At 46.4% G+C, this 13,546-nt stretch overlaps 1 protein-coding gene across 1 annotated transcript in view; it reads right to left on the reverse strand.

Annotated features, from left to right (window-relative positions):
• arfip2b (ADP-ribosylation factor interacting protein 2b) overlaps nucleotides 1–12,546 on the reverse strand; it is a 41,343-nt gene extending 28,797 nt beyond the window's left edge. Inside the window, exons 1-2 of the mRNA XM_046316857.1 lie at nucleotides 12,466–12,546; nucleotides 7,415–7,447 (exon numbers count right to left, since the gene is read on the reverse strand). Coding sequence (XP_046172813.1) covers nucleotides 7,415–7,447; nucleotides 12,466–12,546 — 114 coding nt within the window. The remainder of the gene's footprint in view (nucleotides 1–7,414; nucleotides 7,448–12,465) is intronic.
• Between the last annotated feature and the right edge of the window lie 1,000 nt (nucleotides 12,547–13,546).

Raw genomic sequence — 13,546 nt, forward strand, 5'->3', positions numbered from 1 at the left:
CTGTATACTTCCTGTATACCAGGGGTCTCCAACCACACACACAAGTCTGAGCTGTATACTTCCTGTATACCAGGGGTCTCCAACCACACACACAAGTCTGAGCTGTATACTTCCTGTATACCAGGGGTCTCCAACCACACACACACGTCTGAGCTGCATACTTCCTGTATATCAGGGGTCTCCAACCACACACACGTCTGAGCTGCATACTTCCTGTATACCAGGGGTCTCCAACCACACACACATCTGAGCTGCATACTTCCTGTATACCAGGGTTCTCCAACCTTCTCTAGTTACTTTTTTCTTCTTCTAGGTTTTTCAAATAGGAACATTCTTCTCTTCTTCTCTCCTCTCCATCTCTTTATCTGGTCCTTAGTGTACAAGAGAAAGTAGAGCAGTGTGTTTTCTGTCATTTTCGTCTGCATTCGTAAACTATTCAAAGCCCTGGACTTTTTCCCACAGCCTTATTCGAGAATGGATTCAATAGATTTTTTCCCACATCAATCTACACACAATGCCCCATAATGACATCACAATACCCCATAGTGACATCACAATACCCCATAGTGACATCACAATACCCCATAGTGACATCACAATACCCCATAATGACATCACAATACCCCATAATGACATCACAATACCCCATAATGAAAAAGCAAAATGGTTTAGACATTTTTGCAAATGTGTAAAAAAAAATATATATATATAAAAAAACTGAAATCACATTTACAGAAGTATTCAGACCATTCACTCAGTACTTTGTTGAAGAACCTTTGGCAGCGATTACAGCCTGGAGTCTTCTTGGGTATGACGCAACAAGCTTGGCACACCTGTATGTGGAGAGTTTCTCCCATTCTTCTCTGCAGATCCTCTCAAGATCTGTCAGGTTGGATGGGGAGTGTCGCTGCACAGCTATTTTCAGGTCTCTTCAGAGAAGTTAGATGAAGTTCAAGTCTGGGCTCTGGCTCGGCAACTCAAGGACATTCGGGGACTTGTCCCGAAGCCACTCCTGCGTTGTCTTGGCTGTGTGCTTAGGGTCATTGTTCAGTTGGAAGGTGAACCATCGCCCCAGTCCCGAGGTGCTGGGCGCTCTGGAGTAGGTTTTCCTCAAGGATCTCTCTGTACTTTCCTTCGCTCATCTTTTCCTTGATCCTGACTAGTCTCCCAGTCCCTGAAAAACATCCCCACAGCATGATGCTGCCACCACCATGCTTCACCGTAGGGATGGTGCCAGGTTTCTACCAGACGTGACGCTTGGCATTCAAGGCAAAGAGTTCAATCTTGGTTGGGGCGACAGGGTAGCCTAGTGGTTAGAGCGTTGGACTAGTAACCGGAAGGTTGCAAGTTTAAACCCCCAAGCTGATAAGGTACAAATCTGTCGTTCTGCCCCTGAACAGGCAGTTAACCCACTGTTCCTAGGCCGTCATTGAAAATAAGAATTTGTTCTTAACTGACTTGCCTAGTTAAATAAAGGTAAAATTCAATAAATAAATACAAATTAGACCAGAGAATCTGGTTTCTCATGGTCCGAGTCCTTTAGGTGCTTTTTGGCTCAGACTCAGGCTGTCATGTGCCTTTTACTGAAGAGTGGCTTCTGTCTGGCCACTCTACCATAAAGGCCTGATTGGTGGAGTGCTGCAGAGATGGTTGTCCTTCTGAAAGGTTCTCCCATCTCCACAGAGGAACTCTGGACCTCTGTCAGAGTGACCATCAGGTTATTGGTCACCACCATGAACAAGGCCCTTCTGCCCCGATTGCTCAGTTTGGCCGGGCGGCCAGAGTCTTGGTGGTTCCAAACTTCTTCCATTTAAGAATGACGGAGGCCACTGGTTTCTTGGGGACGTTCAATACTGCAGAACTGTTTTGGTACCCTTCTCTGAGACCTTCCCCTTCCCCAAATCTGGGCCTCGACACAATCCCGTCTTGGAGCTCTACGGACAATTCCTTCGACCTCATGGCTTAGTTTTTCTAAAAACCTGTTTTTGCTTTATCATAAATGGGCTATTTGTGTGTAGATTGATAAGGAACATTTTTTATTTAATCTATTTTATTAATAACGTAACAAAATGTGGAAAAAAAAGTCACAAGTGGTCTGAATATGTTTACCTTGTAAAATGGTTTTAGATTTTGTTTTTCGCCTCAAAATTACAATGGTTTATAGAGAAACAAAACAATTAGATGTTGTGATTCTATGTCGATGCTTAAATACATTCGAAGGCTATTTTTTTTTCTCTCCTCCGTCTTGAAGGAAACTAACAAAATACATGCGAGTGTAATTCCCCTTTAATAGCGAGTGTAATTCCCCTTTAATAGCGAGTGTAATTCCCCTTTAATAGCGAGTGTAATTCCCCTTTAATAGCGAGTGTAATTCCCCTTTAATAAAGAGTGTAATTCTCCTTTAATAGCGAGTGTAATTCCCCTTTAATAGCGAGTGTAATTCCCCTTTAATAGCGAGTGTAATTCCCCTTTAATAGCGAGTGTAATTCCCCTTTAATAGCGAGTGTAATTCCCCTTTAATAAAGAGTGTAATTCCCCTTTAATAGCGAGTGTAATTCCCCTTTAATAGCGAGTGTAATTCCCCTTTAATAGCGAGTGTAATTCCCCTTTAATAGCGAGTGTAATTCCCCTTTAATAGCGAGTGTAATTCCCCTTTAATAAAGAGTGTAATTCCCCTTTAATAGCGAGTGTAATTCCCCTTTAATAGCGAGTGAGGAACATGCCGGTCTTGTGATAGTTCTGTATTCCTGCTGCTCATTTCTTGGCAAAGATTACAAGCAATAGATACACTTACTCATGATATACTTCTGCCAGGTTAAGACTACTTTGCAGTTAAATGTTTAATTGAGAAGGTTTTGGGGGTGGAAAGTATTTTTCGTCAAACCCACAAGACAGTTATCACGTTAACTGGTTACACATGGACCACACAGACACGTTAACTGGTTACACATGGACCACACAGACACGTTAACTGGTTACACATGGACACAGACACGTTAACTGGTTACACATGGACCACACAGACACGTTAACTGGTTACACATGGACACAGACACGTTAACTGGTTACACATGGACCCAGACACGTTAACTGGTTACACATGGACCCAGACACGTTAACTGGTTACACATGGACCCAGACACGTTAACTGGTTACACATGGACACATGGACACAGACACGTTAACTGGTTACACATGGACCACACAGACACGTTAACTGGTTACACATGGACCACACAGACACGTTAACTGGTTACACATGGGACACGTTAACTGGTTACACATGGACACAGACACGTTAACTGGTTACACATGGACCACACAGACACGTTAACTGGTTACACATGGACCACACAGACACGTTAACTGGTTACACATGGACCACACAGACACGTTAACTGGTTACACATGGACACAGACACGTTAACTGGTTACACATGGACCCAGACACGTTAACTGGTTACACATGGACACATGGACACAGACACGTTAACTGGTTACACATGGACCACACAGACACGTTAACTGGTTACACATGGACCACACAGACACGTTAACTGGTTACACATGGACACAGACACGTTAACTGGTTACACATGGACACAGACACGTTAACTGGTTACACATGGACCACACAGACACGTTAACTGGTTACACATGGACACATGGACACAGACACATTAACTGGTTACACATGGACCACACAGACACGTTAACTGGTTACACATGGACCCAGACACGTTAACTGGTTACACATGGACCACACAGACACGTTAACTGGTTACACATGGACACAGACACGTTAACTGGTTACACATGGACACAGACACGTTAACTGGTTACACATGGACACAGACACGTTAACTGGTTACACATGGACACAGACACGTTAACTGGTTACACATGGACACAGACACATTAACTGGTTACACATGGACCACACAGACACGTTAACTGGTTACACATGGACCACACAGACACGTTAACTGGTTACACATGGACCACACAGACACGTTAACTGGTTACACATGGACACAGACACGTTAACTGGTTACACATGGACACAGACACGTTAACTGGTTACACATGGACCACACAGACACGTTAACTGGTTACACATGGACCACACAGACACGTTAACTGGTTACACATGGACACAGACACGTTAACTGGTTACACATGGACACAGACACGTTAACTGGTTACACATGGACCACACAGACACGTTAACTGGTTACACATGGACCACACAGACACGTTAACTGGTTACACATGGACACATGACACGTTAACACAGACACATTAACTGGTTACACATGGACCCAGACACGTTAACTGGTTACACATGGACACATGGACACAGACACGTTAACTGGTTACACATGGAACACAGACACGTTAACTGGTTACACATGGACCACACAGACACGTTAACTGGTTACACATGGACACAGACACGTTAACTGGTTACACATGGACACAGACACGTTAACTGGTTACACATGGAGACACATGACCGTTAACTGGAACATGGACACATGGACACAGACACATTAACTGGTTACACATGGACCACACAGACACGTTAACTGGTTACACATGGACCCAGACACGTTAACTGGTTACACATGGAAACAGACCGTTAACTGGTTACACACACAGACACGTTAACTGGTTACACATGGACACACACGTTAACTGGTTACACATGGACACAGACACGTTAACTGGTTACACATGGACACAGACACGTTAACTGGTTACACATGGACACACAGACACATTAACTGGTTACACATGGACCACACAGACACGTTAACTGGTTACACATGGACCACACAGACACGTTAACTGGTTACACATGGACCACACAGACACGTTAACTGGTTACACATGGACACAGACACGTTAACTGGTTACACATGGACACAGACACGTTAACTGGTTACACATGGACCACACAACACGTTAACTGGTTACACATGGACCACACAGACACGTTAACTGGTTACACATGGACACAGACACGTTAACTGGTTACACATGGACACAACACGTTAACTGGTTACACATAACACAGACAATATGGATGGTAATTGAAATAGGAAGATAGTGTTAGGTTTGGCTTTTACCCTAAAGAAGTTTGACCGGGGTTGGGATAAAGTCAATGTTGCATTGATTAGATAGTAGCTTGTGAGATGTGTTCATGACCCTTTGCAGTGGAAGATGGAAAATTGCCAGGTACTTTCAGATTGGTCATAAGGTCGCCCTAAAGCACTGGGGAAAGCCCTGGCATTAACACACACACACACACACACACACACACACACACACACACACACACACACACACACACACACACACACACACACACACACACACACACACACACACACACACACACAACACACACACAGCACACACACACACACACAGCAGTAAACCCATTGGAACAACAGCACTACCCAGCACTTCAAAAACAAAAATGATTTCATGTTCAGAATAAAACCTGTAAAACAAGGTCTATGAGTTGTAGTTAGTTTAGAACCGCTGGGGCAGAATAACGTCTCTCTAACCAACATGTGTTTGCCCATAAAGACAAGTTGAGGACTCTATTACCCTAAAGGAAGTTTGAGCATGGGGCAGCACCATTACCCTAAAGCATGGGGCAGCACCATTACCCTAAAGCATGGGGCAGCACCATTACCCTAAAGCATGGGGCAGCACCATTACCCTAAAGCATGGGGCAGCACCATTACCCTAAAGCATGGGGCAGCACCATTACCCTAAAGGAAGTTTGAGCATGGGGCAGCACCAGTCGACTGGGTGGGACTTCCTATGGGTTAAGGAAAGATCACGATTCCATCCAGGTCACACCAGCCAATGAATTATACTCGTGAGGAAACATTCCATAACTCCAGGGGGCAGTAAATCACCATCCTTTAAACCTGTTCAGACAACACCCTCCAGGGGGCAGTAAATCACCAACCTGGTCTTTAAACCTGTTCAGACAACACCCTCCAGGGGGCAGTAAATCACCATCCTTTAAACCTGTTCAGACAACACACTCCAGGGGGCAGTAAATCACCAACCTGGTCTTTAAACCTGTTCAGACAACACACTCCAGGGGGCAGTAAATCACCAACCTGGTCTTTAAACCTGTTCAGACAACACCCTCCAGGGGACAGTAAATCACCAACCTGGTCTTTAAACCTGTTCAGACAACACCCTCCAGGGGGCAGTAAATCACCAACCTGGTCTTTAAACCTGTTCAGACAACACCCTCCAGGTGGCAGTAAATCACCAACCTGGTCTTTAAACCTGTTCAGACAACACCCTCCAGGGGGCAGTACGCACATTTTCAGTTTGTTTACCAACTCATAGAAATACTAAAAGAACAAAAAGTGACTACTTCAAAATGGAGTTGACCTCAATGGCCCTGCCTGTGCTCTAACAGACACCATAATGGGACAGATACAAAGAAGAGTGCTCTAGCATTCTCTATGGCGTCGCCCTCTTTCAGCCTAAATGACGATGTGTTTTCATTATCAAAGTCTATTAGAGTTGCGTAGATGGAGAGAAAGTGTGTGTGTTTTCATTAACACAGGATTCTGTAATAAAGTGGGTCTTTTTTGTTTTCTTGTTTTTGTTTTTTTACAAGGAGCACGTGTGCCCCTTAAGTTGGAGAATGTAGGGGCACACAAAGACATTTAGGGGCACACAAAGAAATGTAGGGGCACACAAAGACATGTAGGAGCACACAAAGAAATGTAGGGGCACACATAGAAATGTAGGGGCACACAAAGAAATTTAGGGGCACACAAAGAAATTTAGGGGCACACAAAGAAATTTAGGGGCACACAAAGAAATTTAGGGTCACACAAAGAAATTTAGGGGCACACAAAGACATGTAGGAGCACAATGAAAACTATGATGTAGAATGTTTAACATTTCTCCAGGTCGCAAAGTTGCTCCTAAATTAAAAAACAAAATGAAATAAAAAAATAATAAAAAATATTTAGGTTGATATGCAAGTAAAAATGGGGGCACTGTAGAGCCCTGAGACACGTCCTCATTTCGATTTGATTTGACAGACCTTCGACCAGAGTTGGCGTAGTGGAGGAGGGAGGTCAGAAACACAACACACAGATTCAGTCAACCTGCCTAATGCTTTGTCATCAACTTAAGAACTATATATATATATATATTTTTTTAAATACACACCACGTGCAACCTAGCAGCCATGTTAAGTTACGCATGGTGCTTGTTGCAATGACTACTAGACCCATTTCATTCAGCAAGTCAGACAAAGTGACAAAACATTAGGTGGCATTGCTTGAATCTATAGTACACACACACACACACACACACACAGTGTTGTCTTTCTCACCCTGGTGATTGTGAAACTCCCTACCTTCTCATCTAAGCTCCACTGTAGCTTAGCAACCTGGACACAGATGGAGGAGGGAGAAATAAAGAGACAGACAGAACAAAAAGACAATGTGTAACTGAATCACGACAGGATGCAAGAAAAGGAAACCAAACAATAGGCCTTGATGGTGAGGAAGTCAGTAAACTGGTCCCAGATCTGTTAGTTCTCTTGATGAGCTACAGAATATAGTTCTCTTGATGCTACAGAGTGATGAAGTCAGTAAACTGGTCCCAGATCTGTTAGTTCTCTTGATGAGCTACAGAATATAGTGATGTGAGGAAGTCAGTAAACTGGTCCCAGATCTGTTAGTTCTCTTGATGAGCTACAGAATATAGTGATGTGAGGAAGTCAATAAACTGGTCCCAGATCTGTTAGTTCTCTTGATGAGCTACAGAATATAGTGATGTGAGGAAGTCAGTAAACTGGTCCCAGATCTGTTAGTTCTCTTGCTTACTCTATAGATGTCATTGTCTCATGGAGTTGGAGTGATAACCCAAACAGACTGGAACTCAAGCTAGGAAATCAACGTTTTAAACAATGATATATATACACACACACATACACACTCACCCTGGATTGCTGATGCTAGCATCTCCCCGCGTCGCGCCACAGACCGGCCCTCCCCGCGTCACGCCACAGACCGGCTCTTCCCCGCGTCACGCCACAGACCGGCCCTCCCCGCCTCAGACCGGCCCTCCCCGCATCACGCCACAGACCGGCTCTTCCCCGCGTCACGCCATAAACGGTGCAACATTAGGCATCAGATTACAGTAGAGACCCATTCCAGAACAGCCACCCCGCTGACATGCTCACCAGACAGACGACTGGAAGGACGACAGTAAGATCATAGAAACCACAAAAATCGCTCACATGCGAACATCTCAAAATATATATTTTTTTACATGACAAAAGGTATTCCAACACAGACATTGTTTCAAATGCACATTCTTAACAGGGTTAATATAACCTGGACCAGCAGCCAGGACCAGCAGCCAGGACCAGCAGCCTGGACCAGCAGCCAGGACCAGCAGCCAGGACCAGCAGCCAGGACCAGCAGCCAGGACCAGCAGCCAGGACCAGCAGCCAGGACCAGCAGCCAGGACCAGCAGCCAGGACCAGCAGCCAGGACCAGCAGCCAGGACCAGCAGCCTGGACCAGCAGCCAGGACCAGCAGCCTGGACCAGCCCAGTAATAACAGAGACCAACTGGAGTAGGTTAACGCTCCAAGGACAAAGTTACAGCAGTTTTCGGGAAGAAAAAAAAGAAAAAAATGGCCTTGTTGCTATGACAACGTCTGTTAATATTCAGCTATGAACAATAAATAACCCTGACTCTTTGACCCCTGGTGAAAAACACATCCTCCTTCAATACACTGCGTCCAATTGGGACGAAATGGGATGCAGCTTCACTGTAGTCCACAGTCCGTCTGTGTGTCTGCGTGTCTGGAGGGTTTCACTGTCACGCCCAGACAGTCCGTCTGTGTGTCTGCGTGCCACAGAGGGTTTCACTGTCACGTCCACAGTCCGTCTGTGTGTCTGCGTGTCTGCCACAGACCGGGGTTTCACTGTAGTCCTACAGTCCGTCTGTGTGTCCCCGTGTCTGGAGGGTTTCACCGCCTACAGTCCGTCTGTGTGTCTGCGTGTCTGGAGGGTTTCCCTGCCTAGTCCTACAGCCTCCCCGTCTGTGTGTCTGCGTGTCTGGAGGGTTTCACTGTAGTCCTCCCAGTCCGTCTGTGTGTCTGCGTGTCTGGAGGGTTTCACTGTCAGTCCACAGTCCGTCTGTGTGTCTGCGTGTCTGGAGGGTTTCACTGTAGTCCTACAGTCCGTCTGTGTGTCTGCGTGTCTGGAGGGTTTCACATTAGGCATCAGTCCGTCTGTGAGTCCCGTTCCAGGGAACAGCCACAGTCCGTCTGTGCTGTCTGCGTGTCTGGAGGGTTTCACTGTAGTCCTACAGTCCGTCTGTGTGTCTGCGTGTCTGGAGGGTTTCACTGTAGTCCTACAGTCCGTCTGTGTGTCTGCGTGTCTGGAGGGTTTCACTGTAGTCCAACAGTCCGTCTGTGTGTCTGCGTGTCTGGAGGGTTTCACTATAACCTGGACCAGTCCGCCTGTGTGTCTGCAGCCAGGTTTCACTGTAGTCCTGGACAGTCCGTCTGACCAGCAGCCAGTGTCTGGAGGGTTTCACAGCAGCCTGGACCAGTCCGTCTGTGTGCAGCCGGTCAGCAGCCAGGTTTCACAGCCAGGACCAGCAGCCAGACCAGTCTGCCTGGTCTGCGTGTCTGGAGGGTTTCACTGGACCACAGTCCAGGTGTGCCTGCGTGTCAGGAGGTTTCACTGTAGTCCAGGACCAGTCCGTCTGTGTGTCTGCGTGTCTGGGGGTTTCCTGGAGTCCCAGTCCGTCTGTGTGACCAACTGGAGGGTTTCACTGCTCCAAGGACACAGTCCGTCTGTTGTCTGCGTGTCTGAAAAAAAGGCTTTCACTGTAGTCCTACAGTCCGTCTGTGTGTCTGCGTGTCTGGAATTTCAGCTATGAGTCCTACAGTCCTCTTGTGTCTGCGTGTCTGAAAAGGGTTTCACTGTAGTCCTACAGTCCGTCTGTGTGTCTGCGTGTCTGGAGGGTTTCACTGTAGTCCTACAGTCCGTCTGTGTGTCTGCGTGTCTGGAGGGTTTCACTGTAGTCCTACAGTCCGTCTGTGTGTCTGCGTGTCGGAGGGTTTCACTGTAGTCCTACAGTCCGTCTGCGTGTCTGCGTGTCTGGAGGGTTTCACTGTAGTCCTACAGTCCGTCTGCGTGTCTGCGTGTCTGGAGGGTTTCACTGTAGTCCTACAGTCCGTCTGCGTGTCTGCGTGTCTGGAGGGTTTCACTGTAGTCCTACAGTCCGTCTGTGTGTCTGCGTGTCTGGAGGGTTTCACTGTAGTCCTACAGTCCGTCTGTGTGTCTGCGTGTCTGGAGGGTTTCACTGTAGTCCTACAGTCCGTCTGTGTGTCTGCGTGTCTGGAGGGTTTCACTGTAGTCCTACAGTCCGTCTGTGTGTCTGCGTGTCTGGAGGGTTTCACTGAAGGACAGGCTAACAAAGAATTACTCTTTCAGTCCAGATCGTGAGGTTGTCTCTGTACTGCTGAAACACACAACGGAGCTGTCAATCACCAGCCTGTTAATGGTCTTAAACCTACTCTCTCCCTCTCCATCTACTGAGGTCTCCCCCCTTCCCCCCTGCCTCCCGGATCTGCAGTCCCTGTTAATGGTCTTAAACCTACTCTCTCCCTCTCCATCTACTGCCGTCCCCCCGTCCCCCGCCTCCCGGATCTGCAGTCCCTGTTAATGGTCTTAAACCTACTCTCTCCCTCTCCATCTACTGCCGTCCCCCCGTCCCCCGCCTCCCGGATCTGCAGTCCCTGTTAATGGTCTTAAACCTACTCTCTCCCTCTCCATCTACTGCCGTCTCCCCCCCTCCCCCCGCTGCCTCCCGGATCTGCAGTCCCTGTTAACCTGTTAACTATGTTGTGTTTGCTCAACAAGGTGTGCTTTAGGGCTGTTAGAACACACAGAACCGGTTACACACGGACACAACCATCCCACCTCGTTCCACCTCTAGGGCAGCGAGGCTACAGCAGATCTCATGAACATGTTTACATTCTGCACGGCGAGAAGTTCAATAGTTTACGGCCGTAGTGACGTCACACCTAAACGAGTCACTACTAAAAAGAGAAGAGAGCCCACGTTTACACATCGCCTACGTCAAGGTTCTGCACTGACAACTCTTTTACACGGAAATCAATGGTTTCTTTGTATTATCAGGGTCGTCAAGTCCAACCTTATTCCTGAATGGCCTCTTATCACCCTTCAATGTGTTAGGCAATACCTCCCGAAGCAAATTTCTCACATACACCCACGGAGACAAAAAAAAAAAAAAAAAAAACATAGCCTAGCTTGAAGGCCCTTAAAATAGGCACGCCACCTGTTAATAAAACTAGACGTTCCCATGGATACCGTGGAAGTGCAACAGGTGACAGAGCAGGGAACGTTCAGTCGGACACAGGGGCTGCTCTATCAACCCAACTGAACTGAGAGAAAACTTTTACACTTTACTACGAGACTCGGTCGTACACTTTTTGTGTGCTCCTAATAAAATGGACACGATGATAACGCGTTTTTGTAACGTTACAGACTTATTCAAAAATGGTGTAGATAAATTAAAACTCCTCAATCTACACACCCATATTGACAAAGCAAAAACTGGTTAGAAATTAGTGTTTGTGTAAAAAAAGTTATTTACATCAGTATTCAGACCCTTTGCAATGAGACTTGAATTTGAGCTCAGGTGCATCCTGTTTCCATTGATCATCCTTGAGATATTTCTACAACTTGATGGGAGTCCACCTGTGGTATATTTAATAGACTGGACATGATTTGGAAACGCACACACCTGTCTATATAAGGTCCCACAGTTGACAGTGCATGTCAGAGCAAAAACCAAGCCTTGAGGTTGAAGGAACTGTCCATAGAGCTCCGTGACAGGATTGTGTAAAAAAAATAAAAAAAATAATGTTTTGTCATTTTATGGGGCATTGTGATGTCATTATGGTGTATTGTGATGTCATTATTGGGCATTGTGATGTCATTATGGTGTATTGTGATGTCATTATGGTGTATTGTGATGTCATTATTGGGTATTGTGATGTCATTATGAGGGAAAAAATAAAGATGTAATCCATTTTAGAATGTGATGTCATTATGGGGTATTGTGATGTCATTATTGGGTATTGTGTGTACATTGATGAGGAAAAAAATAAAGATGTAATCCATTTTAGAATAAGTCTAACGTAACAAAATGTGTAAAAAGTCAATGGGGGTGTGACTCAGAGACTGTCACCCGCATCACGTCTATCCTGTGCTGCTTGACAATGACGGCAAAGGAATAATAGGCAAGAGTACAGACAGATCTGGGACCAGTCTACAGCACTCCTGTGGTAGGACAGAAAGAGCTGGTAAATCAGCTGGGGGTCAATGGTTATGGAAGGGGTGTGTGTGACTCACTTGTTCAAGGCTGTCATCCTCCGCCAGCGTCCTCGTGTCTCCGTTACGGTTGATAGGGATCTCCATAGTGGGACTCAGCATACTATCTGTCGAGATACAGGACAGAGAGAGACAGGACAGAGGACACAGAGAGAGACAGAGAGGACAGAGACAGGACACAGAGAGAGAGAGAGGACAGAGGACAGAGGACACACAGAGAGAGACAGGACAGAGAGACAGACAGGACAGAGAGAGACAGGACAGAGAGAGACAGGACAGAGAGAGACAGGACACAGAGAGACAGGACAGGACAGAGAGAGACAGGACACAGAGAGACAGGACACAGAGAGACAGGACAGGACAGAGAGAGAGGACACAGAGAGACAGGCACAGAGAGACAGGACAGAGAGACAGGACACAGAGAGACAGGACACAGAGAGACAGGACACAGGGACAGGACACAGAGAGACAGGGCACAGAGAGACAGGGCACAGAGAGACAGGGCACAGAGACAGCACAGAGAGACAGGGCACAGAGAGACAGGACACAGAGAGACAGGACACAGAGAGACAGGACACAGAGAGACAGGACACAGAGAGACAGGACACAGACAGGACACAGAGACAGGACACAGAGAGACAGGACACAGAGAGACAGGACACAGAGAGACAGGACACAGAGACAGGAGACAGGACACAGAGAGACAGGACACAGAGACAGGACAGAACAGGACAGAAGGAACAGAGACAGACACAGAGACAGAACAGAGAGAGACAGAACAGAGAGAGACAGAACAGAGAGAGACAGAACAGAGAGAGACAGAGAGAGACAGACAGAACAGACAGAGAGAGAGAGAGAGAGAGACAAGAGAGAGAAAACATGTAATTAGTCCAATCCAGAACACAATAACCACAGGCTGATTATGATGCTGTAAGGCCAGAGATGAGAACATGTGTTTCAATAGACATGTGTTTTTCCAAAGAGAACGTCTCACTCTCAGCACATGAAACAAAGCGTTGTCATGGTGGGTATGTATATATAATAAAGGCAAGTGATAATGAGACCGGCTGTTCAAGTGGCCAATCATTCATTCAGCTCTATT

The sequence above is a fragment of the Oncorhynchus gorbuscha genome, linkage group LG20 (genome assembly GCF_021184085.1).
Source record: "Oncorhynchus gorbuscha isolate QuinsamMale2020 ecotype Even-year linkage group LG20, OgorEven_v1.0, whole genome shotgun sequence".
In the NCBI taxonomy this organism is placed as follows: Eukaryota; Metazoa; Chordata; class Actinopteri; order Salmoniformes; family Salmonidae; genus Oncorhynchus; species Oncorhynchus gorbuscha.